At 37.9% G+C, this 25,389-nt stretch overlaps 1 protein-coding gene across 2 annotated transcripts in view; it reads left to right on the top strand.

Annotated features, from left to right (window-relative positions):
- The first annotated feature begins 7,356 nt into the window (after positions 1–7,356).
- The window catches only part of LOC140167897 (DIS3-like exonuclease 2), a 35,405-nt gene continuing 17,372 nt past the window's right edge, over positions 7,357–25,389 (top strand). The window contains exons 1-11 of one of the 2 annotated variants that reach the window (XM_072191186.1): positions 7,357–7,459; positions 14,087–14,265; positions 15,765–15,878; positions 17,402–17,699; positions 19,222–19,268; positions 19,687–19,755; positions 20,553–20,672; positions 21,122–21,223; positions 21,817–22,209; positions 23,206–23,372; positions 24,250–24,349. In XM_072191186.1, the coding sequence (XP_072047287.1) occupies positions 15,771–15,878; positions 17,402–17,699; positions 19,222–19,268; positions 19,687–19,755; positions 20,553–20,672; positions 21,122–21,223; positions 21,817–22,209; positions 23,206–23,372; positions 24,250–24,349 (1,404 nt within the window). In that variant the 5' untranslated portion in view covers positions 7,357–7,459; positions 14,087–14,265; positions 15,765–15,770. Of the gene's footprint in view, positions 7,460–14,086; positions 14,266–15,764; positions 15,879–17,401; positions 17,700–19,221; positions 19,332–19,686; positions 19,756–20,552; positions 20,673–21,121; positions 21,224–21,816; positions 22,210–23,205; positions 23,373–24,249; positions 24,350–25,389 lie in introns of both variants that reach the window. The other variant, XM_072191187.1, reaches the window with a different exon arrangement.

The raw sequence follows: 25,389 nt of genomic DNA, 5'->3' as shown, positions 1-25,389 counted from the left end.
AAACCATCTCAAAAGTTAGTTCTTTATAGTAAAAAACCTTTTTGGGCGAAGGCACCATGTCAACAATGCCTAGAAAAGTTGCTTTTTGCCTTGTAAAAGTACGTAATTTTTCGGCACTTCCTGGTATCAGGTCGATTCGGCCAAATCAATTCGTCCACAGTTGACTTGGCCATATGCCAATTCATGCATTTGGCCCCAAGCTAAGTCAGCCACAAACCAATTCGATATTGACCAAAAGGGATAAACGATTTAATATGTTAATGAATATATGTGACCGTCCATCTCGAAACAGCTGTAAAGTCGGCTCGCGGTCAATTTTGTTTTATTTCGTGTTTAGAAAATATATCATAAGCTTTAAAATGAAAAATCATTTGACTCCAAACGATATCCAGAAGTAAAAAAAAAAGAGGGTTAAGTGCACAACGTACAAAAAAGTGACTATATCTCATTAACCGATGATCCTACAGATATGCGACCACTGACTTTTTTCCCTTATTGACCAGAGAAAAAATTCGACATATGGCACGACTCGAGGATATTTGGTTAAAAAGATAGAGGGTTAAGTGCACAAAATTAAAAAAAAAAAAAAGGTGACTATATCTCATTAACCAATGATCCTACAGATATGCGACCACTGACTTTTCTGTTCCTATGACCAGAGGAAAAAATTGACATATGGCACGACTCTCTAGGATATTTGGTTAAAAATTTAAAAAAAGTGAGTATATCTTATTAACCAATGATCCTACAGATATGCGACCACTGACTTTTTTGTTCCTTATGACCAAGGGAAAAGTTTGACATATCTCACGACTCTGTAGGAAATGATGTACATCATCATCATCATCATACATCATTTTATTTTCATTCAAATCAACATACAAAATATAAAAGACACAACATTTGAATGAGGAGATGCTCAAAAGGCCCAAAGGCCTGAAGCGAGCACCCCTTACACTGCCTTAAGTTACAACATACAATTACAAAGTTAACAAATAAAAGAAAAAAGAAAGAGGAGAAGAACATGCAAAGAAAGACTCCAATATAAATATTTATAACATTTCATATAGACATTCCACAGTCCACACAAGAAATTGATAGTTGGAGTGGAGATGGGGGATGGGTGAGGTCATTAAATAATCCCTAAATATTAGATGTAATTTTTTATTAGACTTTTCTTTATTTGTAACTTAAACTGGTTTACTGATTTTGCCATCTTTATATATTTATCAGTAATGTTCCATTTTAGGACCGGAAGCCCGTGTTGTGAGGGCCACAAACTGCGGCTACGTACAGATACGCGAACGCTGACTTGTTTTGTTCTTTATGACCAGAGGAAAAGTTCGACATATCGCACGACTCTTTAGGATATTTGGTTTAAAAGATAGAGGGTTATTGCACAAAGTACAACGAATTGGTTTGTGACCGAATGCAAGACATCAATTCATCTAAATATACAGATTTGGTGTAAAAACAACGGTTATGGAGAAAATCACGAAATAGTTAAATTTGGCCAACTTTTTTTTTACATCAATATACAGGGTTCGAATTGGCATGTGGGCGATTTGATTTGGGGCTGAATTGACGAATAGTATCGATATCGATATTGATATTTTTACAGAGCACGTGATATTTCGATATGATGATTCGAATTGTCACGTGATCGTCAAACCTGTACTAAAGGTGTCAGTTCTGCAGGAACTGACACAAAAATCAGTGATGTGGTTTTTATCCACTTTAACTGCAGATGTTAGCTTCTTGTATATACCAGAAATACATTTATAAAAGTTACCAGAAATACCAACTTCGGATAGGCGCGACAAAAGCTTATCAATTTGCACTGTATCAAAAGCACGTGCGAAATCAACAAAAATACAATAACATTTGCGACCTCGACTGAATTGATTGTTGATAATTGCATGGAGAGTGAATACATTGCCTCATTTCAAATATATAGTTTTAGTTTTGGTTTTGGTTTTGGTCACGTGGTTTCCTATTGTCCTGCCTAACCACTTGAATCACAAGATATCGAACTCTTTGTTTCTACCTTTTGTTTAAAACTAAACATTTGTGACAGGTAGTTTCGGTTTTGGTTTCAGTTTCTTATAAGTGGTGTGGCGAATAAAATTACAGGATTTTCGAGTTACCTGATCTAAGTATACAAAAGAAATGTTTAAATTTCGCAGTGCAATATTCACGAGCAGAGAAGTCGAACAAAACAGTCTACATTTGAAAGCATTGATTTAGTTTGAAAGCATTGGCTTGAGACTACGAAATAGCCTAAGCTGATTTCACTGTGAAAATATATAGACCATCGAAATATTTGCATTCGACATTACAAAAGGGCCACTACTGTAATTGTATAGGTGCTATAAACAAAATCGATTCATGTCCTTAATCCCATGTACCAGAATCGATGGAAGGCCATTATGGGGGGGGTCGTTAAAAAAATAGCCCGCAATGGGAGGGGGGTCATAAAAAAAATTACTCCGGTCACCGACATATTCATGACCCACCCCCTTCCGAAGAAAATGACATCCCCCTAAACCACTCCCCACGACTAAAAATTGGGCATAGGGTATAGGAGTGTTCAGAAATACTTTGGGGGCTGGTAAAAAAGGAGGGGGGGGGGGAGAGACCAAAAGTTTTCCGCTTTAAAACCCAAAATTTTCGCGCGCATTGAGACCCTCTATATCACTTTTAACATAGGCAAGTTTGGGTTTTCAGTGCATTTGTTTGAAAAAATGATGGCACTTAGTGTACACATATCTATTAATTATAACATTAAAGATGATCAGCAACATGCAACATCTGGGTTAGTCTGAGAAATACTGGCACTTTTTATCAGAGAATTTTATCTCTCCAAAGTAGGCTACAAACATGATTATGTACCAATCTGATCAAAATACAACTAAATCAAGAAAATATTGCAAATAAATTCTCGCTATTCGCATAGACATACCAATAAGGGCGCCGCCAGCGGTTTGCGATGTAATCGTGATGTATCATGGGAAAGGGTCGACATCCAAGTCCGCGCAATACGAATATTACCATGCTATTACATAGGAACACGTGACAATATTTTTTTAGTTTGTCAAAATAAAGGTGTTACACGCGAATCGATACTCAATAATTAAGAAATAAAGGGTAATGCATGATCCTTTACACGAAAATAATGTGTCCGAGGCAGTAAAAACGTAAATAATGGGTGAGGCGCAGCCGAACCCATTATTTAAACGTTTTTACTGCCGAGGACACATTATTTGCGTGTAAAGGATAATGCTGCACCCTTTATTTCTATTCTATTACCACAAAATAGTGTGATTTAAAGAGAAAATATCAAAATTTTTGCCCAAATATTTCAAGTTGTTTACCTCAAGGTGGAGCGCATACGCGTAGCCAAAGCGTATGCACATTCCAATAACACAACCTAACATTCCATTCTCCCCTATAAGCAGGTATGCACATACAATAACACACCCCTGACATTCCATTCTCCCCTACATAAGCAGGTACGTGTGCTGTGTGTTCTGCTGTGCGCTGTGATGATAGAAGAACATAAAGTTCGTTGCCCTTGACACTTTATCGCTAATTAATGGTCTGTCACGTGACGCGTTTCAACAAATCACAGTGCGCGATTTTGAATAATGGGTCGTGGGGTAATAGAATACTTAATAATGTGATTTGAAATGTGCACAATTAATTTTTTCTCTATCGATTTGCGTGTAATACCGTTACATCACGATTTTCCCATGATACATCACGATTACATCGCAAACCGCTGGCGGCGCCCTTATTGCGAATAGCCATAGACCAGGCGGCATAGGACACGCAACACGGACGTACGAGGCTGGCGATGATACAGGGCTAACAGCCCCATTCACAATACACGGTTAGCGATTATAAATGGACAATTAACATACTTGCAGTGGGGTACTTTGCAGAACCCCAACGGTTTTAGAGTAAGATAATTTTGCTTTGACACCACATAACAAATTTAGAATTGTTTGTGAAGATTTCATGATTATGTGTTAATCCAATGGCGACGTCAAAAATAGCGATATCGCATCCACCATCATCTGCCATAGACATACCACCTAGACCTGTAACTGCCCATCCCTAACCATGGCAGTAGGTGAAGCCACGTATCCAAGGTGATTTTGGTCGGGTGGTCGGACGCCCAGACAAACGAGAACGCGGAGAAATAAGCGTTCATGTCTGGAATGAAAAACGCGATCGTTTGCGTGATTGCTGCGCCGTTATCGCCCGCGTCAAACGCAACATGTTCTGCAGACGCGAACATGTCTGCTTGTTTGCGTCCGGGTTGCGTCCTTGTCAAAATCGTTGCTAAGCAGTGTTGACTTCACTACGCAAACCAAAGTTATAGGTCTAGGTTCTTGTTTGTCTGGGCGAATAGCCATAGACATACCACTCGTTTGTCTGGGCGAATAGCGAGAATTGGATTTCTTTGCACGTAAACTGCACACTTCAGTTTACTATTTCTCATTGCAAAATTACACATAGGCCCATGGGTAGATTAACCATAGGGCAGATTTGGGCACAGGCCCAGGTGCCACGGTCTTTGGGGCCAAAACTGATACCTATGTACATTTGCGTGACCAAATTAATCTCATATTTGACCATTTTAGCTTTTTGCATAAATTAGTTCCAATTTTAACAATGTTTGACCATTCAAGCTTCAATATGGCTAATTTTTTGTGCGGATCGCGTGCATTTGTACTATCATAATAGCCACAGATCCAAATTATGCTGATGTGCCTATGAACCTCCAAAATCCTCTATTTCATTTATCCCTGTAAAATCAGATAAACACCCTGATTTGGGATAAAATGGACATTTCCTATATGTGCTTGTATTTCATGCGCAATTGTCCCACCGGGAATGTTTCAAACATTTGCCTCCCTCAATGACATGTGACCCAGATATCACACCACTGGAATCAACACTATTAAGTATAATGTTTGCCATATACAATAATAGGGGGGGGGGTCAAAAAATCTTGTCTGTCAAAAGAGGGGGGGCAAAAGGTTTAGCGGTCCATCGAGGGGGGGGTTCAAAAAGTTTTCGAGCGAAAAATTCAGGAAGACCAGCCTACCAAAGTATCAAATATATTTTTTTTAAATGATCATATTTTCGTACAGCAATATTGTTTTTAGTCATATTTGGTCTCAATTTGTTAAGAAATATATTTGGAAGAAATAATAGCCGCTCATGTCCAATTTCCTCGAAATTTATGAAAATATCAGCATTTTTGACCAAAAATGAGCATTTTTTTACATTTTTTTCAGAAAAAATATAAATCGATATTTGTGATCAAGGATGTGTGCTTGATTAATTTTGCAAGGGGTCAAATGTCACAAAAAAACCAAAAACTTGCCCATATACAAATGTAGGCTACAGCGAAGATCATTTAAAAAAAAAAATTCTTCATGGAATGTATGATAGGCCTACCGTGACCACTTGCCCCAAATGCGGGGTAACTTTGGTCAGGCTATTTTTAACCCCTAGGGCACCCTTTCAAAATTATTTAAAAATCTTTTTCAACTTCAAGGTGTAGAAGGGAACCCTAATGTCATAAGGGATAATTAGAAATATAATTGGTTTTGTTTGGAAGCAGTGGTTTAAAAACTCTGAAAAGTGCCCAAAGTTACGGTAGGCCTAGGGGAGAGCGGGGAGTGTTCGCCCTATTTTTTTCTGACCAGCCTAGCGATGTCAATTTTAAGGTTAGGGATGACCTGATTAGCCCATGTGAAAGCCCTATGTCTTAGCTATATACGGCCACAATCACAGATCTATAGGCCTTACAATAGCAACAGGATAGAGCAAACAAAAAAAGTTTTGCAAAGTGGCGAACTTGCCCCATATTGGGGCAGGTTCGCCCATATGGTGGGGTAAGTTCACCCTAATCACAAAAAAGGTTTAAACATTGCATAACAATAACATATTCAATGCAAACATTTAGCAAGAGTATACAGGGCATTCATTCTCTTCTGGGGAGTCACTAAATTTGTTGCAGGGGTCGGGTCAGGGTAAAATGTAGGGGTCCAAAGTGAGCTTAAACGTATCATGTTTACAACTTCGGGGAGAAATGGATTAGGACATAAACTGTGGTATGAGTAATACCGATATCACATAACTTAAAAAAAACATGTTTTTCAGTAGTTTTACCTTGTTTAATGGTTTAATTATCAATATTTTGCATAATACGCTGATGGGGCAGGTTCGCCCTCCAGTTTGGGGTAAGTCCGCCCGGGGAAGATATAGGGCGAACATGCCCCATCCTCAAAAGGGCGAACGAGCCCCTTGTGCACATTTTTGTATTTTCTTCAGGGTATGCAAAACACAAATCGAATAAGGAGATTATAACTGCATTAAATCTTTGACAAATCCCATATGTTCCCAATACAGATTTCCATTAAAACCATCTGTATTTATGTATCAATGATAATACAACATTATAAATGCAAGAAAAAATTACGTTTTGGTGTAATTTTTTTGTTTTGGCTGCAGTTCGATGAACACGTCCCTATATGTCGCGTAGCTAATATGAGAAGTTTATAATGACCTATGCCACCTAATTTTGCCATCACCAAATTCCCTGATAGCCGTAGTGCTGAGAAACAAGGGGTGGGCGAACCTGCCCCTAGGGCGAACACTCCCCGCTCTCCCCTACTCCCCCATTTTACGGTATGATGAACTGACTCCCTAAGTGCAGTCCACCATTCAATGTGGAGGATGGGCTAGACTTTATCGATTGATTTTGCTGGAGTAATTTCCTGTTAACCAGGTTTAAATACTGCAAGGGAAGCTTGTCCCTTTTTAGGGAGGATTCTTGTTTAATGAGGAACGTGTGAGACAGGTGAAAGGTCGAAAGTGTTTTTATCCTAGAAATTAATAATATTTTTTTCACAAATATATAGATAGAACAAACTAAAAATCTTTAATCTGATAACCAACAAATATTTTACGGTAATTTTACTATTATTCCATTATTCCAAAAGCGATAATTTGGGCCAGGCGGCGGATGACATGATCGAGCCGGCAACTCGTGAAACCGCCCGGCCGTATGGCATTTTCCATATACTCGGTTAGTTTTGTGGGGTTCATTATCGAACCCCAACGGTTTTAGCTTGCATTTATATTATTTATCAACATAGGCCTATTTGTTTGTGATATTTCAAGCGTTTTAAAATTTCAAAATAATCCCATTCAATTACACGGTTGACGATGAAAATTTACTGAATTTAGGGACGGCACGTCATACACCACCTGATTTGGGCTTTAAATTAGGTTTAGTTATTCAATATCTAGAAACATTCTTTCATCATTTATTGCATGAGCAGACGAAATGGGTTTTCTGTTGTGAAATGCAGTGAAGTTGTGCAATGTTTTCATTGTTTTATCATGTTTATGGCAATCAAATGACTTGAGTTTTGAGGTAAGTACAGGGTAAAACATCTCTCTGATTTACTTCACAGATCAATGGTTTATATGATCAGGTTCGGGGGCTAGAACTTGTCACAGAAAGACAGTGGAAATCGTACGTAGTGAAGAAGGTGTGAGTACCTCGGTCTAATGTAATAGCCTACTCATGATGAATAGTATACATTGTCAATGATTGTCATTCATTGCATTGATAGTGTACCGTACCATGTCTTAATGTAGCCAAATTCCTGGTAGCCTTCTCCATTCCGTATGAAGGCTAGAGCTTCTCCTTGCATTCATATAATTTGCAAATGCAGGGACAGGGTCAGGGTTCACAGTTTGCTCTCAAATAACCGGGTCCACTTTTGTGTGCTGGACCCATTCAGATCCCATTTAGTTGAAATTTGCGGGTCCCAAATCGATTCTTGTGGGTCCAAATGTACGAAACTTCAGAAACACCGGAAATGTATTTTCAGTAATGGCGCCAACGATAAATATTAAAGTATGCGAATTCGCACCCAAAACCTACATTTTGTAATATTTACTCGGTTAAAATACAACTACCGCAAAAACGTGTTTTTGCGATATGTCTCCAGGAATTGACCGTGTTTTGTTGACATATTTACATTATTGTAACATAATATTTGCACGAACCTCTTCCACAGTTCCCCTCGTATTGCTGATCAAATATCTTTATATAATTGTATGTAATTTATGAATGAAAAGCCGGGATGAAAAGTTGTTTAAAAATGTGCTGTGAGCCGATTGAGCTGGGTTAGGCCTATGGAACTCGATTATTAGTTTCCGATTGGATGTTTAAAAAAAAGGACGAGGTCGCTATTTCATTATTCATTATTCGGTCTCTTTTCATTATCCATTGTGTCAACAAAATCAATGATTTTATGAACAGCTTTCTCCAAATTTAGGTACTCCACCAGTACCAAAGTATATATTGTTGATGAAAGACCATCTCAAAACAGGTATTAATGCTTAGATCATCTTTACAGACATTTTGCAACAGATTGAGAAAAGATTTGAATTTGTTTTCATAAAAATGAAAAGAAATTAGCAATTTTTGTAATCACTACACTAGAAACATGATGAGGTAATCCTTAAATTTCCATTATTTACTACATCCTCTACCCCTACAACTAAGAAAAAGTGCTGATTATGATCAGCAGGGGATGTCAGACATTTTGAGAGTTTCAATTTTGATTATTTCCATTTCAATGTTCAGATAATTGACTTTTTATGAAAATAATGAAAGTTTTGGTCAAATTGAAAAAGTGATGCGGGCGGTCAATAGGAAACTAACAATCGAGTTCCATTAGCCTTATCGCGCAATGACGATCTATGATGATATTTTCTATTTCTTGGATGGGATTTTTTCCGGGTCCAAACATAATCTTACTTTTTCCGGGTCCAGTGAGTTCAAAAAGCGTCCTGGACGCAAAAACGCGATAAACTGTGAACCCTGGACAGGGTTCGTCTAGACTAGTCTGTGACTATGTTAACCCTAGCACCCAAAAATCTTACAAAATCTTACGATGATAAATTCTGCGCATGCATGCATCCCAGGGTCTGCGATGACGCAATCACCCTAGGTGTTATATGCGCACGGAATTGCTGGCCGGGCAGCAATAACCCGTGTAGCTACCGGTCCGGCGTGATCGTGTGCTTGGGGGCATGTGGGGGGTCAAAGGTTCAAATCCCGGGGGTGCCAAGTCAAAAATTCTTCTTCTCCTTGACTTTTTCGGATCTTCTTTGACTTCCGATCCCAAAAAGCAGGGTCCAGTGTTAGGGTTAATGCACTTTCAGTTTCCCATCATCCCCCATGCGTTCGAATGGGAATTATTTTGCCTACTCGCCACAAGTTTAGGGAGCACATTTCTTCAATATTTAGGTATGCTAGCCTAGCCTAGGTGAATTCAAATTTGCCATCAAACTGCATCATTTTATATATCAAATTAAAGCCCTTGAGTAAACAAAGCCAAAACTGAAAACCTTTTTTTTCATAGCACTTTCCGTAGCAAAGTTATATCTTGTCAAAGATTGACTTTCATCAAAAAGATTCAGTTAGCAAAATTCCCCAAAACGGCATTTCGGGGGTGTTTCTAGATCTTAGTCTCATTATGATCATAGCAGCTTTTTTTAATGGAACTGCTATCAAAATCCCTCTAAAATTTCATGTGCGATTGTCTTATCACCATAAAAATCATATATTTGGGTCAAGTGAAGTATAGAAAACATATTTATGTAGGTTTCCTTCTTCGACCAGTTGTTTTAAATTTCTATGTAAATATGCATTGACATTGTCGGCGAATTTGGCTGACTAGCAAATGTGTTAACTAAGGTTTGCCTGGCATAGGTACAATATTTTGACAAGTTGACATCAATATTGTTTGGTAATAGGCCACGCGTTTTGAACTCGCCACCCAAAAATGGTGGTGTTGTTACGCTTTTCCAAATCGAGACTCGTTCAAATTGATATATCTCTGCTTAAACAAAAGGTATTGAAGTGTGTTTGGTGTCATGTTGTAGCTAAATGTGTGCCCTAAAAGACCTCCAAAGGAGAATTGTTTATCAGCTAAGATAGTGGAGTTAGAGTTGTTTGAGTTCAGAATGACCGAGGTGGGGGATGAGGCGGTGGCGGATGAGGCGGTGGCGGTATGTGCAAAGTCTATGGGAAATAAAGATTTTGTGTGTGCGCGTTGAATCAACTGATCATATCTTTGCATCCATATGGGCTACAGACATGGTTAAGAGCTCTTTTGAAAGATTATTTATTCTGCTAATTGTTTTAATCATTTTGAACTCTTTATGATTGGTTTAGTCTATGAAATGCAAACTTTTATGTGCAAAACTACCTGTTTTCATATTAAACACTGTAGTAAGCAATGCGGATGTCTTCAAAATCTAAAAGTTGCCCTAAATTTTTAATTACTTATCCTATCATAGTCAAAGTTGACATTTTCTGAGAGGAAATTTGATGAGGAATCTAAATATGGACTTACTTTTTTTGTATGGGCTAGGGGTTAAATGTTTCAGTTCAAAATATGTTGAATTGTAAAAAAATTTGAACATATTTTGGGACACCCTGTATTCCGAGATTACCAAACAGCTGTGATTTTTTTTCTTCCAAAATCAGTGGGCTCCCCCTAACCTCTAACCAAATCAATGTTGTTTACTTTCAGTTTATAACTGCAAGTTAGTAATAAGCAATGCATTGAGTGACCCATTTTTTATTTGGATTTTTTTTATTCCACCCTGTATAACTTCAAGGTCACCCTGTACAATGAGTTGAAATGTGTATATTTAAATTGCTTATGCCTTCAGCTTTCCAAAATGTATACTTTTGCTAGTTTAGGGTTGATAGTTGTGGAGATATTCTAATTTGAAACTTGATTGGTGTAAAAATTCATAATATTTGTGATGTAACGCTAAGGGTGGCGAGTTCAAAACACGTGGCCAATAATGTCTTTTGCCAATAGTACGTCCAAAGTTGTAATTTTTTGTTTTTGATCGCAAAGATCAGATATTTTTATTCCCGATACCAATTCTGCACCCTTCGCACGGAAGATTTGGAGGTTTCAGCAGGTTTTTGAAGTGTAAGTCGCACATACGCCACTATGTCTATGATGTGAAACGGAAGATTTGGGGTTTTCGGCTGGTTTCTGAAGCGTACGCTACATTATTGACGGATGATGTGCCTAAATGTCATCAAATCCGATTTTCGCCGTTTCACATAATGGCGTATGATGATCGTACGTCAGTTTGTGAAACGGAAGATATTGGATTCTTACGGGATTGTTAACATTATAAGTCAATTAATTAATTAACATTATTTATTAATTAAGTATAGTTGCACTTTCTAACTTGATATACGGTACTTGCAGAACTTGATACATAAAACCGTTGGGCCAAATTTCATAAAATTGACCAAAATCACCGTACGCCACTATGTGTTGCGACCGACGAATTAACATACATTGTTGATGCTAAGCTAGAAAACATGTGCTGCCGCAATAATATAATACAAACAAAATTTTTCGTTATCGTTTTGATTCTGTCTTTAAAAATTGCTTTTATTCATCGTAACAAAAATATTAATAAAGGAAACGTAGGTTATTTATGAGAAAATAAACTAAAACATTAAAAACTGATTATTGTCAGGTTGTCCGCATGTCGTTGCAGTCCGCACGATAGTAAACAACTGGGACTTCCCCATAAGCATGCAAAAAGTTCAAGATTTCCTGATGTTGCATTACAAATATTGCAGAATTTACTTCAATTCTTAGCAGGCAAGGTCCAAATTTGGGGGCTTTTATTATGTTAAAAATGATAAAAGAATAGAAATTTCTTATTATTTTTATCATCAATTAATGATTCTGTGTCCACATGCATGCGACATGGACGCAGAATACTTGATCAGCCATCTGAAACTTGCGTCCAAACTTGTAAAATACGCATCTGGACGCAATGACGCACACTAACGGGAAGCCTGCTCTAGATTTATATTTGAAAGATAAAGTCAGACGTATAGAAAACATTGATTAAAAAGTACAGGGTTGCAGAATTTGTCACCATTGGCCATCATAGAGCTTAAAAATTGCAACAACAATTTATGTCGATGTGTTGTTGACATGTCAGGAAATTTCTCTCGACAGTCGACAATCATATTCAGATTTAGATACAGAACTCAGTCGTCAATGATAGTCAGTCATTTATCTGTTGGTCGTTATATGACTATCATTTGAGGACTGAGTTCTTATGATACATCGTCCGAGGAGCAGTTTCTGACAATAGCTTGGGATTATTGGGGCAAAGGTTATCTATTGAATCCTTTGATGACCACTGAACTTGAAGCATAGTCAAGTCTGCCAAGGACACTCTGATCTGGATCTGGATTGGTTACTCCGTATAAGCAGGTACCTGCATCTCAACAGAGGTTTTGACCTTTGAATCCTAAGCTTGGTGTGCGGTGCAAAAAATAATCATGGAGAACTAAGTAAAATGGGTCCGGATGGCAGTCTTGAAGGCCTTGAAGTCAGTAATGTCCAGTATGCTGTGAGGGAGGCTGTTCCAGTGAGGTATTGTCCAAGGGAAGAAACTGTTTTCGTAGCTGGTTGCTTTAACTTGAATTTGCATGTAGGTTGAAGGGTGATGACATCTAGTTGGTCTGGTTGGTTTGGTCAGATGGTCTTGCCAGTCGATGTCAACTAAGTTGTGGGTGATACGGTACATCATGGAGAGTCTGGTTATCAGTCGGCAGGTCTCTAAACTGGTCCACTCAAGTTTGGTCAGCATCTGAGTCACACTTGAATCTCGGGAGTAGTCGTTGAAGCAAAGACGAGCTGAAGATCTCTGGATCATGTCAAGGAGATGTTTTTCTTCTTTGGTTGACGGGTACCAGGCAGCTGTGCCGTAATTTAGCTTCGGCTGAATCAAGGATTGTTACAGGCGAGACTTGACATCAGTTGAACAAGCACGGAAATTCCTTCTGATGACTCCCATGGTTCTTCTGCAATTACTGGTCACTTTTTGGATGTGGTCTTTCCACTTCAGATTGTCAGCACGAATTAAAAGACCATGTCACTCTCAACAAAAGAATGCATGCATGTCAAAGGTCATAAAACACCAATTTGGTGTTTGTTTTGCTCCCCAGAATTTGGTGCTTTTTAAAGCCTTAAGGGGGTACTACACCCCTGCCCAATTTTGTGCCTATTTTTGCATTTTTCTCAAAAATTATAGCGCATTGGTGACAAGTAAGATTGGGGCAAGGACTACAGCTACTGCACTGGAAATTTTATTTCAGCACAGACATGAGTAGTGGAGTTACAGTTAAAAATGAGGGAAAACCAATATTTGATCAATAAATCAATAACTATTTGTTTTGAGTTGCTGAATTTCAGTGCAGTAGTTGTAGTCCTTGCCCCTATAATATACATATCTTACTTGTCACCAATGCGCTATAATTTTTGAGGAAAATGCAAAAAATAGGCACAAATTGGCCAGGGTGTAGTACCCCTTAATGTACGATCTTTTTAATTTTTTTGATTTTTCTTTTTTTCTTCTAAAATGATAATATGCAATCATATGAAAGTTCCCAATACATTCGGACGCGAAAAACATTGGGAATTTGCAAAGAAACAACATCATAAACTTCACCTCCATCACTCGAAACAACTCGCACTATTTGGATCAGGACAGCGAGTGCGGCCTCAGAGTTAGTCTCCTCTGGCGGTTAGTTTGGTTACGCTCCCTCCACATGTGGAGGGAGCGTAACTGCTTAGTTTTGTACTGAGACTACGGTTTATGATCGTGGCCGACATAAAGTCATAATATAAAAATTATGACTTTATGTCGGACCAACAGAAAATCGTCCCGTTTTACTACAAATAGGACGAATTTGACAGTTTGCTCATAGATTTAAGTTAGAACATGTGTAAGTATTAATTTACAAATATGCCAAAAAATCGGTTTTGAAAAAAATAAAGGTAAATTCTGAAAAAAGATCGTACATTATGACTTTAAAGCACCAAATTCTGGGGAGCAAAACAAACAAAAACTTAAAAGGCCTATGTCGAAATTTCTTCCAATGGTAACCACTATATCTGTCTTCATTAACTCTCTTTCTCAGATGATTCGAGTTGGATTACAGCAAAATCGCAAGTTGATAACCAGTTGTTTACACCATGAGCCATACCGCTCATTGTTGTCCATTTTACTGTGAATAGTACTGAAGTTATTGCAAGTAAACATTGTACCTTGGAAATCCGACCACCACAAGTATCACTGCACAGTTCAGCAGTCAAATCAGTAAGTATACATTCAGGCCACAGCAGCTGAAGGGAGTATCCCATCATGCATTACAGTCTATCTACTGACTGACTGCATAGCAAATACATATGTAAGAGCTGCTTAAATATTGAGAGCTATGGATAGTTTCACAATACTTTAGAGATCATATTTTTTCAAACAAAAGTCTAAGCTCCTCTGATATAAAGCAAGTATTTGAAAGTTGAAGTGAGGGATTTTGCGTACACTTTCTATCATAATGGCATGTGCAGTTCTACTATGGTACCGCAGAGCATGATGGGATACGCCTGTCAGCTGCTGTGCATTCAGGCTACATGAATTTTGACTTGCAAACTTGTAGGCAAGATATCACTCTCCAGGATGTAAAGAGAGTGTTGGGACTGATGGTCTTAACCCTGGAATTATGGAAACCTTTGGCTTTCATAACTGTTAAATTGTTGGTCTAAGGTACCGGGGGTATGTTTATTTAAAATAGATTTCATGAATGATACATGTGCCATCAACAGTAGTGCATCTAAAGTAGTGTGCGATGTGGCATGAAGTGACTGCGCCCTACATGTGTACCTGATTCTGTTTTGTATCACAAAATTAGCGAAATACACACCTGCTCCTGCATAATGTGCGTAAAGTCGCCCCTCCAACTTGCCAAAGCATTTCAGATCATGCAGTAACATGGTAAAATTCAGTATTAATTTGATTTTTGAAGACTAAATTAAGAGAAGGGGTATGAACGTTTGGACAGTATTTATTGTGGGACATAAGAGCACATCAGACATATCGAATTGCATTCTGAATACGAAGAATGTCATTCTGATATCAAATCATTTGGATTTTTTGAAATTACAATGTAATACACATTTTATGGCAAATCATTAAAAATTGATATTTTTGATATTTAACAGTACTCAAAGTAAACTTTATAAATCTGATGATTTATACTTAAAGTGTATGTAGGTGGGATGAAAAGCCGACGATCAGTTGAAAATTTTGACCTTTCAGATTGAAGATATGGATTTTTTCCCAAAACACCAACAAAATTTAGGTCTTTTGGGGAAAAAATCCATATCTTCAATATGAAAGGTCAAAATTTTCAATTGATCGTCGGCTTTTCCTCCCAGCTACATACACTTTAAGAATATATCATTAGATTTATAAAATTTACTGAGGACTGTTATATCAAAATTTGAAAAATATCAAATTTTTATAATTTGTCATAAAATTTGTATTGCATCGTGATTTTCAAAAAATGAAAATTATTTGATATCAGAAAGACATGCTTCGTATTCAGAATGCAATTTGATACGTCTGAGGTGCTCTCATGTTCCATAAAAAAATACTGTCGAAACGCTCATTCCAGATCCCTTAAGGAGCAACTCTAACAATTTGATACGCTTTTATACATTATGAAGCTGAAATACAATAATGAATTCAAATCTGAAGTTTATTTTGTCAACTTTATGGCCACTTTGTTATATATTTTCATTTTTCTTCTGTCACAGTTCAAAATGTCCGGAGCAGCATGCAAAGCTGATACAACCAAAGGAGTGAATGATCCACAGGCGATGGAAAGCTCTGCTCACCCCAAGAAAATGGAGGCAACCGGCAGGACAAAGGTACCACCTGCCGATCTAACATTGCCTCTGATTGGTCAATTACATGATATCTTTACTTTAATCACCAATCAGAATGGAGCTTTGCAAATAATTCACCACAATTTTTTTGTGTGGTGAAATTATTCTAACAATGTTGTTGATTGGTCTGATTGATAAATGAAAACTTCTTTTTGGCCAATCGGTAGGTAGTTCTCATGGGGTTAATATTGTAAAAGTGATCATCATACACCCCATATGGAAGACATAACCTTATAATCTCCCATATGTACAGGGAGTGTAGTTCAAATGGAGTCACACATTTAGGTAATCCCATTTTAATAAATTTCACACCCCTTTGTGTGGGAGATTAAGATGATGTCTTCCATAGGGGTTGTATGAATTTCAACTGGAATAGCCTTATTTTGCATGCTTTGCAAATTTAGAACAGTCACTTGTTTTTAAATTCATGATTCTAAGCTTGTTGATTGACCTACACACAATATTTGCACTTCATTATACCAGTGGGTTGACAGTGATTCGCCGATTATCCAAATTTGGCCAAATTTGCATGCTACGGTATGCTGTACAGAAGTTGCCGCGAACCACAAAATTTGACACACGTATGGGGCCCCCATGGGGTGCTAACAAGCGCGTCGGGGTGCTAATGAGCGCGTCCATTTGCACCCCCGCTACCATGGCTACGCGTTCAGTATGCATTCCCAACTGTCAATCATCGGGGGTCAATCACCTCGAACTTGACAACGATGATCTAAATAGACTATCGCCAAGTCTTACGTGTAGGCGAATAACCCGTGTTAATTTTCGTGTTTGAAAACAGTATTTTCTTGTATATCTTGGCCCGGATAGCAGGATTGTTGGTCGATTGGATGTATTTAATAAAAATTAGTTCATGGATGCGCTAAAAATGTAATTAGAATATTAAAAGTAGCTGTTCAACATTTGAAAAACTGTACTGTAAAGTGCAGCAAATACACAGTGCTGTTGCTATAGACCATTTTCGCAGGGGGGTGTGGAGAATGTTTTTTGCTGGTATCAGGGCCAGATTTGCCAGATATTGCCATCTGGGCGGCAACATTATTGCAACCCTGGCACTTCAGGTCAAAGTATTACACTCTGCCCCCACAACTGTAACCCATTTTTTTTCCAAGCCGTCCCGCATGCTGACCCATCCCTAGAATTACTGGGAAAAATGTGTGTGTAGCGTGAGAAAATTTGCTATTTCAATGCTAAATTTCAAAGAATGTTGACTGTGTGTAATGATATTCCAACTTCATTTGTTTTATTATTATTACCTTCCTCTCAAAACAGGAGGTGTTGATTCCCTGGGTGTATATGACTTAGGCTGATTGCGTCATGCAATGCATGCATGCGCAGTGGTTTTCTTTGTAAGATTTTATAAGGTTTTACAGAGTTAAGGTTAATAAATTGCCAGGTCTGAAATTAAATGCAGAAAAACACAAAACTTACAACATTGCAAATTGTCCCACTATAGAGTAGCTTTGTTGTTTTCTTTATGATTACAGCTCACTGAACAAGGTGAAATAGGAAGCTATAAAGATGAGTTTAAATCATCATTACAAGAAATGCTGGATACAGAATCCCCTCAACCTGGTGGGACCAAGAAATCCAAGCACAGAAAGAGAGGCAAGTCTGGAGGCGCTGCTGCTAGCAGAGCAGATGAACAGGTGTTGTCGTCACCACAAGGCAAGAATGTAACATCACATCCAGGTGGGCAAGATCAGCAACGGCAGGGGACTTCAAAGACACGGAGGACACCAAAGAAACAAGAGGCTAGACACCAGCCACAGCAAAAACAGTCTGGTAAGGCCAAGAAAAAAATTGTTTGTTTGCCCTTTCATGAAAAAAATCAGGAGGGTCGGTGGGACAATTTGTTTTTAATATGATGTAAACAGCGGATGTTTAAGTCCCACATTTGTTTAAAAAAAACACAAACAAAGAAAAATGAGAACAGTCATGGAAACATAGCCATGAGGTATCATTTGACAAAGTTTGAGTTTTTTAAAACTCAAAAATATCTTAGAAAAGTACAAATTATTTTTTTATTGATTTTTTGGCAAAAAATTACAAATTTATTGAGATTATAAAAGGAAAATAAAAATAAAAATGTGACCCTAGATTTTTTGGCCTAAGTAAGCTATGAAAACCTGAAGAGTAACAAGTCAGAAGTTTTAACAAAATGCAAAAAAAAAAAAAAATTCTGAGTAAATACTTGTACTGGCTAATTGAAAAGATTCATGATTTTAACAGGGATGTGAGAGTTTAAGCTGATAAACTGTTTTTAGCTTTATTTTCTAGATTTGTTTTAATTTTGTACACTTGCTATGAACAAAGTATCTGTAGGAGCCTTTCCAAGTTTGAACCTTTTGCAAGCTGTTTCCAGGCTTTTGTTTATGAAGTCACTCACATCCTGAACCCCTGTTTCAAACTGTTCAAAAGTTGAACACTGGTCATTCTAGAAGGATGATATTAAAGTGCAGGGGCGTAACCGGACCTGACCTTCCGGGGGGGGGGGGGGGGGGGGGGGGAAGATTGAAAAATTTCCCAATTTCTGATCAAAAGTTGTAGTATTTATGTGCTCGCGATAGCTCGCATTCGAGCGGCTTGCCGCATAGCGTTAAATGGGTGGCTTACCTGCAGATGATTCTGAAGCAGAAGAGTCATCGGATGAAGAGATGACTACCCGGGCAGCTTACCCAACCCCCCTCCCCCCACTGGTTATGCCACTGTTAAAGTGATGGCCAGATGGAGTTGTTATAGAATGATGATGGAGTAAGGTAGGCAGGTTACTACTAAAAACTAACCCTACAAAGGCCAAAAGGGCATAATACAAAATTGTTACACAACTCTTTGCATGCTATTTTTCAAGAGTGCATCATGATCTTTGTTGTGTAAAACTAATGAACATATAATTACTGAACATGTTTTATAAGGACTAAATTAGAAGAATTTTTTGACTTCAACACTACTTAAAATTTGATCGCTTACCGGGAGCACTTTCACAGTACCAACTGCGTCCTCAGCCGGATGTTATGGCTCTGATGATTTATGGCTTGTTGACAACCTTCATAAGGACTGTTATTGAAAATTATAACAAGGCTTCATAGTTCTAGTCCAATAAAACAGTACTGTTTTATTGGAACCTTATTATAATAATGAACATATACTTGGTCAAGTGTAATCAAGGCATGTACGATAGATTGTATGATCTAAGAACCGACCTTCGTGTATTTCTGAGAAACGTATTGCACATAGAAACCACAGGGACTTTGCAAATTTGTTGTTAATTATGTTTATTATATATCCATGGTTTATACCTTGACAGGAAGAAATCCTGGTGCAAGAGCCAAGACACCAAAGAAGTACCAAGAGGTTGATGGGAATAGTACCCAAACCCCTGGATCTGCACAGAAACAAGGAGTAGGACGAGATAAGGTATTGCAGCATAGAAGTGTGTGTGTGGGGGTGGGGATGGGGGGGGTGTGCATGGGTAAGAAGTACCAAGAGGTTGATGGGAATACGAGTGGTGCCCAAACTGCTGGATCTGCACAGAAACAAGGAGTAGGAAGAGATAAGGTATTGCAGCATAGAAGTGTGTGTGTGTGGGGGGGGGGGCGGGGTGTGGGGTGTGCATGGGTAAGAAGTACCAAGAGGTTGATGGGAATAGTACCCAAACCCCTGGATCTGCACAGAAACAAGGAGTGGGAAGAGATAAGGTATTGCAGCATAGAAGGGTGTGTGTGGGGTGGGGTGGGGGGTGTTGGTGTGCATGGGTAAGAAGTACCAAGAGGTTGATGGGAATACGAGTGGTGCCCAAACCCCTGGATCTGCACAGAAACAAGGAGTAGGAAGAGATAAGGTATTGCAGCATAGAAGTGTGTGTGTGTGGGGGGGTGTGCATGGGTAAGAAGTACCAAGAGGTTGATGGGAATAGTACCCAAACCCCTGGATCTGCACAGAAACAAGGAGTAGGAAGAGATAAGGTATTGCAGCATAGAAGTGTGTGTGTGGGGGGGGGGGGGCGCTGGATCTGCACAGAAACAAGGAGTAGGAAGAGATAAGGTATTGCAGCATAGTAGTGTGTGTGTGGGGGGAGGGGGGGTGGGGGTGTGCATGGGTAAGAAGTACCAAGAGGTTGATGGGAATACGAGTGGTGCCCAAACCCCTGGATCTGCACAGAAACAATTAGGGAGAGATAAGGTATAGCAGCATAGAAGTGTGTGTGGGGATGTGCATGGGCAATCATATATATATGTTTACTTCATTCAAACCTGCAAAATTGGGCACATTGTTAAGTGGATTGACCATGTTTCCTATTACATGAATGTGCGTTGGACTAGAAACCCCCTCAAATACTATAAAAGTGGACATTTTCGCACAATTAATTTTTTGTGTTTTGCCAATTTTGAACTGTTCCCCCTTTTTTTTATAAATTTTCCTTACATTGACCTAAACACAAAAGGAATATATTCATGCATTGTTATTTTCGCTGTAGCAGCTTGGAACACTAAAAGTACAAAAATAAATCTAGCACGAAAATGTCCACTTTTACAGTAGGCCTGTATTTGATACCAAGTGCCCTTCCCTTGGTAGCTACAAACTGGAATTCTGTTCTACAGGTGATAATTATTATTTGTATTTGATTTTTTCTGACAGCAATTCGAGAACTACTGGTCATTGAAAGATGTTTCCGATGGGTTGAAGGAAGGGACTCTTATTCAGTCAACGCTGAGGACAAATCCAAGGAGATTTACTGAGGCCTATTTAGATGATCCGGTACGTTTACTAGTCTTAAGAGATTTACTGAGGCCTATTCAGATTAACTGCATGATATTTTTAAAAAGTGGTTTTTAAAAATGTTTTAATTTGTAATGAAAAATATGACTTTCAGAATACAGTTTTGTGATCCCAAAAGGTTGGCAGGTCTGTCCCATGTCCATAATTTTTCTCAGGAGGGGGAAACCAAAAAAACTTTTAGTTTTGGTATATTTGCACCCTTGACTTAAACATAAGACGAAAAGAAGAAAATTTACTTGGATTTTTTTCAGATCTTCACAATGGACACCACAGTGGTATCACTTATTTTGTCTGCCAAATTAAAATTGAATCTCGACTTCCAAAAATCAAATATTACCACTTAGTTACCTTTCACTGTAACAGGTCACAAATAAATTGCCAGCTTTTTAAAACTGTTTTGTATATTGTGTTGTTTATCTGTCTTACAGAAAGGTGGTACAGACATCATGATAGATGGTGTAATACCAAGGAATAGAGCTCTACCTGGAGATGTTGTAGCTGTTAAACTCTTGCCAAAGTCGGAATGGAAAGTAAGTAGAAAATTCAATATTAAAATCCTCTCAAGATTGCTGTGCAAATGATATCCCAGATAACTCAAAAATCTCACAATGAACCCTGCATGAAACTATTCAATTTGCAACATATTTATTGAATTTTGAAACAGGTTCATCAGGCTTGGTAATTAACGAAATAAAATCTTGATTACTTATTTAGTGAGAGATTGTAGACTCTCTCTTAGAGAGAGAGAGAGAGAGTGACAGAAAAGCATGATGGATCAAACAGTCAATTCAGATCAGGAGGAGGGGTTGAGGAGTTATGAACCAAGATGAGGGGATCTATAATCGTAGTTATGTTTAAGATCCACTTTTGGAAACTGCGAGTAAGACTAACATCACTACCGGAAGTGGCATAACTTCCCGCATGATTCAATGAAAGAAATCGATTCTCGCAACATATGTTACGAGAATCATTAGGAGAAGCGGTTCTGTGATTCCCGTCGAATCTGAGGCCCTGCACAGCTTTGAAAAAGACAGTGTTTCACTGACGAAACTGTATAAGAAAATTGTAAGAGTCTTCAATTGGTTTTGACAAATTACAAACTTTTTATTATATTTCATTTCAGTTCTTACTAGAAGACTATGAGACCTATCTATCTCAACAAAAGGATTCCGAAGACAACTCAACCACGCCTAAACCCAGTGCAAATGATATCACAGATAAACTCAAAAATCTATCCATGAAACCTAATCCTAACCCACCTGTCGATGAACTTCAATTAGGCCTAAGAGAAAGCTATCAAAAGGAATTAAAAGACATGGATAAAACTGTGAAGAGACTGTTTGGTGATGAAATCTTGGAAGATGTTCCAGTGCAGCAAACAGGTGTCGAGAAACTGGATGTAGATAAGGTTGTTATACCAGATAAGTTTTATCAGAGACTGGCAAAAGTGGTGTATATTATTGAGAAGAAGCATAGCAGGGTGTGCATGGGACATCTCAAGATGCCTAAAGCTACGGTAAGTGATGTAACATTGCCTCTGATTGGTCAATTACATGATATTTTCACTTTAATCACCAATCAGAATGGAGCTTTATTGAGAAGAAGCATAGCAGGGTGTGCATGGGACATCTCAAGATGCCTAAAGCTACGGTAAGTGATGTAACATTGCCTCTGATTGGTCAATTACATGATATTTTCACTTTAATCACCAATCAGAATGGAGCTTTATTGAGAAGAAGCATAGCAGGGTGTGCATGGGACATCTCAAGATGCCTAAAGCTACGGTAAGTGATCTAACATTGCCTCTGATTGGTCAATTACATGATATTTTCACTTTAATCACCAATCAGAATGGAGCTTTATTGAGAAGAAGCATAGCAGGGTGTGCATGGGACATCTCAAGATGCCTAAAGCTACGGTAAGTGATCTAACATTGCCTCTGATTGGTCAATTACATGATATTTTCACTTTAATCACCAATCAGAATGGAGCTTTTTAAAAAATTCACCTAATATTATTGTGTGGTGAAACAATGTTGCTGATCTAAAGTTGTATAGTAATGTTATAGGGATTTTGTCAAAATTGACTGCCTGTTCAAAACATGCCCGGATCTTACTGATATTTCAGTACAATAGTAATAATGTACCCTAGTAAAGAGTTCCAAGTCAATCCGAAAGTATTTTCCACGCCCTACTTACTGTATAGCCCTTTCTTACCCTATTTGAATTTCATTTATAATGGGGGCTATCATTTACAAAAAGTTGGCGTCAATAAAATTGCAATCCTCCCTATTTTTCGGCAACACAAATTTTATGACCCCACCACCGATACACCTTACCCCCTAAAAAGGCTCAAAATGTATTGAAATCTTGTGACTCCCTACATTTTGGTCATCAAAAATTGTATGACCCCCCTATTTTGCTTTCTAAAAATTTATGACCCCCCTTCCGAAAAAAAGAAAGAAAGATAGTCCCCTGATGTAATTTCCCTGTTTTTTCTTTGCAACCCACAGAATCTTTCCACTGCGTTGTTTTCACCGGTAGATCCCCGCCTGCCAAGATTGAACATCCCTTTGAAGGAGTGTCCTGGTGGCTTCAAAGAGCGTCCTAAAGACTTTGCGAATACGCTTTTCATTGCAGAAATCACTGACTGGCCACGTCATTCTGGTTTCGGTAAAGGGTAAGTGTGTATTAATGGTACTTTTAAGATTGCATGAAATGCTATTAAACATTGACTCCCTTTTCTTGGAGCTCCTTGGGTTAAAACAAGAATAGAGAATGATGTTGACCATGGGTTTACGTTAAGCACTGGAAAAATTTGTGATTTTTGTGTGCCAGTTTTAGGAAGTTTGCGATTTGCGTGATTTATCCATAATATTCCCAAAATGCAGTTTTGAAAATTAAATTAAGTGGTGCAGAATTGAATTTAAATTACATGTGCAGAGTTGAATTTATTATAATTTAAACCCAATTTTAATCTTTTTTGTGCATAGATTGTATTGCAGATCATTTGTGAAAACTTATGTTTTTTGGAAAATAAATACGGATAGCTTGGAAAAATCGCGGCCGAACATATTCTTGATTATACCCAAAATTTGTGAATTTTAGCGTATTTTGTACTTTACAAATTCTCCCAGTGCTTGAAGGACTCACATGATCCTGCCATGTCTCTATTTGTTTTTGGCATTAACTGACTAAATAATACCAGCCAAACAGAGTTGCCAAAAAATTTCAGTTTGAATCACGGGTAAGTCATCAAAAAGTCGCCCAAATTATCTCTTAACCATTGGTTTCTATGTTTCATGAAACTACCAAAAGCTGCGGGTGCCAATGTCGAAAAGATGCCCAATATTTTTCTTTACTGTTGATTATATGGGATGGGAAATTGTCAAAAGTGGCAAGCAAAATCTGCAATAGTCGCCCAATTGAGGAATATTAAAGCTTTATTCTGTAAGCTAATTACTTATTATATAGCCATTGGCCCATGTTTAGTACATCCCTGACATCGACTACTCAGAATTAATAATCCTGTATCTTGGTTTCTTTATAACATACAGTCATCTACGTAGAAGTCTTGGTGAGGCAGGAGATATTGAAACAGAGACAGAAGGAATGCTGATAGAATATGATATTGACCACTCAGTCTTCGGTGATCAGGTAAACCTTTAATTTACTCTACACTAAGGTGTCATCCATTTCATTGCTGTCTATGATCTGAGGTCCATATCATAAATCCTTATGATTGCTTTGCTGTACATAAACACCCTATTCAACTGTGAACTCCATCGCTATATTATAGTCATCAATATTGGACTCTTGTCACTACAGTAAAACATTAACTTAAAGGTTATCTATTAATACAGACTACAAAAGTACCAGCTATGTTCACCACTATATCCTAAACAAAAACACACATAACAATATTAAAAGTAACTACCTGCACCCTTTTGTTCAGGTTTAAGATCTCATTTGTTAAAATCGGTTGATTATTAAAGAAACAGTGATTGAAATCCCAAGGAAGGAACAAAATCAAAAGTTACCCTTTAATGTTCTAATCGATGGAAAGCATGATGCTAGTAGAGTTGTTATCAAGTAGAATTTTCATTGTCGACAATCATCAAATCTCAAGATCCGATGTTGACAAGTTGTCGACAAAGCAATACATCAATAAAGTCCAAATATTAAGTTCAGAGACCATATTATGTGTTGTTTATTTACATCAAAATATTACTGTCAAATACACATAATCATATAATCATAATCATATCGGTAACTCGCCATTACAAAATGAAGTCTATTGAACCACCCTATCATTGTAATGTTACTTAATTATTACTTGAAACCTTTTTATATACCTAGAAGTTACTGATTTCATGGTCAATAATTGTAATCTTTAAAAGCTTATCTCTAATATTTTTAATGACTAGTCTTTGTCGATAATTAGCCCATGCTTGTCGACAATCGGAAAGCTGGGAAAAATTGCTTTGTCGACAATATTGTCGACAACAGCCTTGTCGACAACAACCCTAGATGCTAGTTCTCAAGCTTGTTTCTAGAACGCTTTGTGTACAAATCAATGTGGCATCCAGTGGAGCAATCTGCAACTTTTGAATTCGTTAGCACATTGGATCACCATGTATTTCTTGACTGATTTCAATGAAGGAGGTCTTAAATCCCAGCTAACAAATGCAGCTATT

The sequence above is a fragment of the Amphiura filiformis genome, chromosome 13 (genome assembly GCF_039555335.1).
Source record: "Amphiura filiformis chromosome 13, Afil_fr2py, whole genome shotgun sequence".
NCBI classification, from domain to species: Eukaryota; Metazoa; Echinodermata; class Ophiuroidea; order Amphilepidida; family Amphiuridae; genus Amphiura; species Amphiura filiformis.
This window is presented reverse-complemented; position numbering and strand designations above follow the sequence as displayed.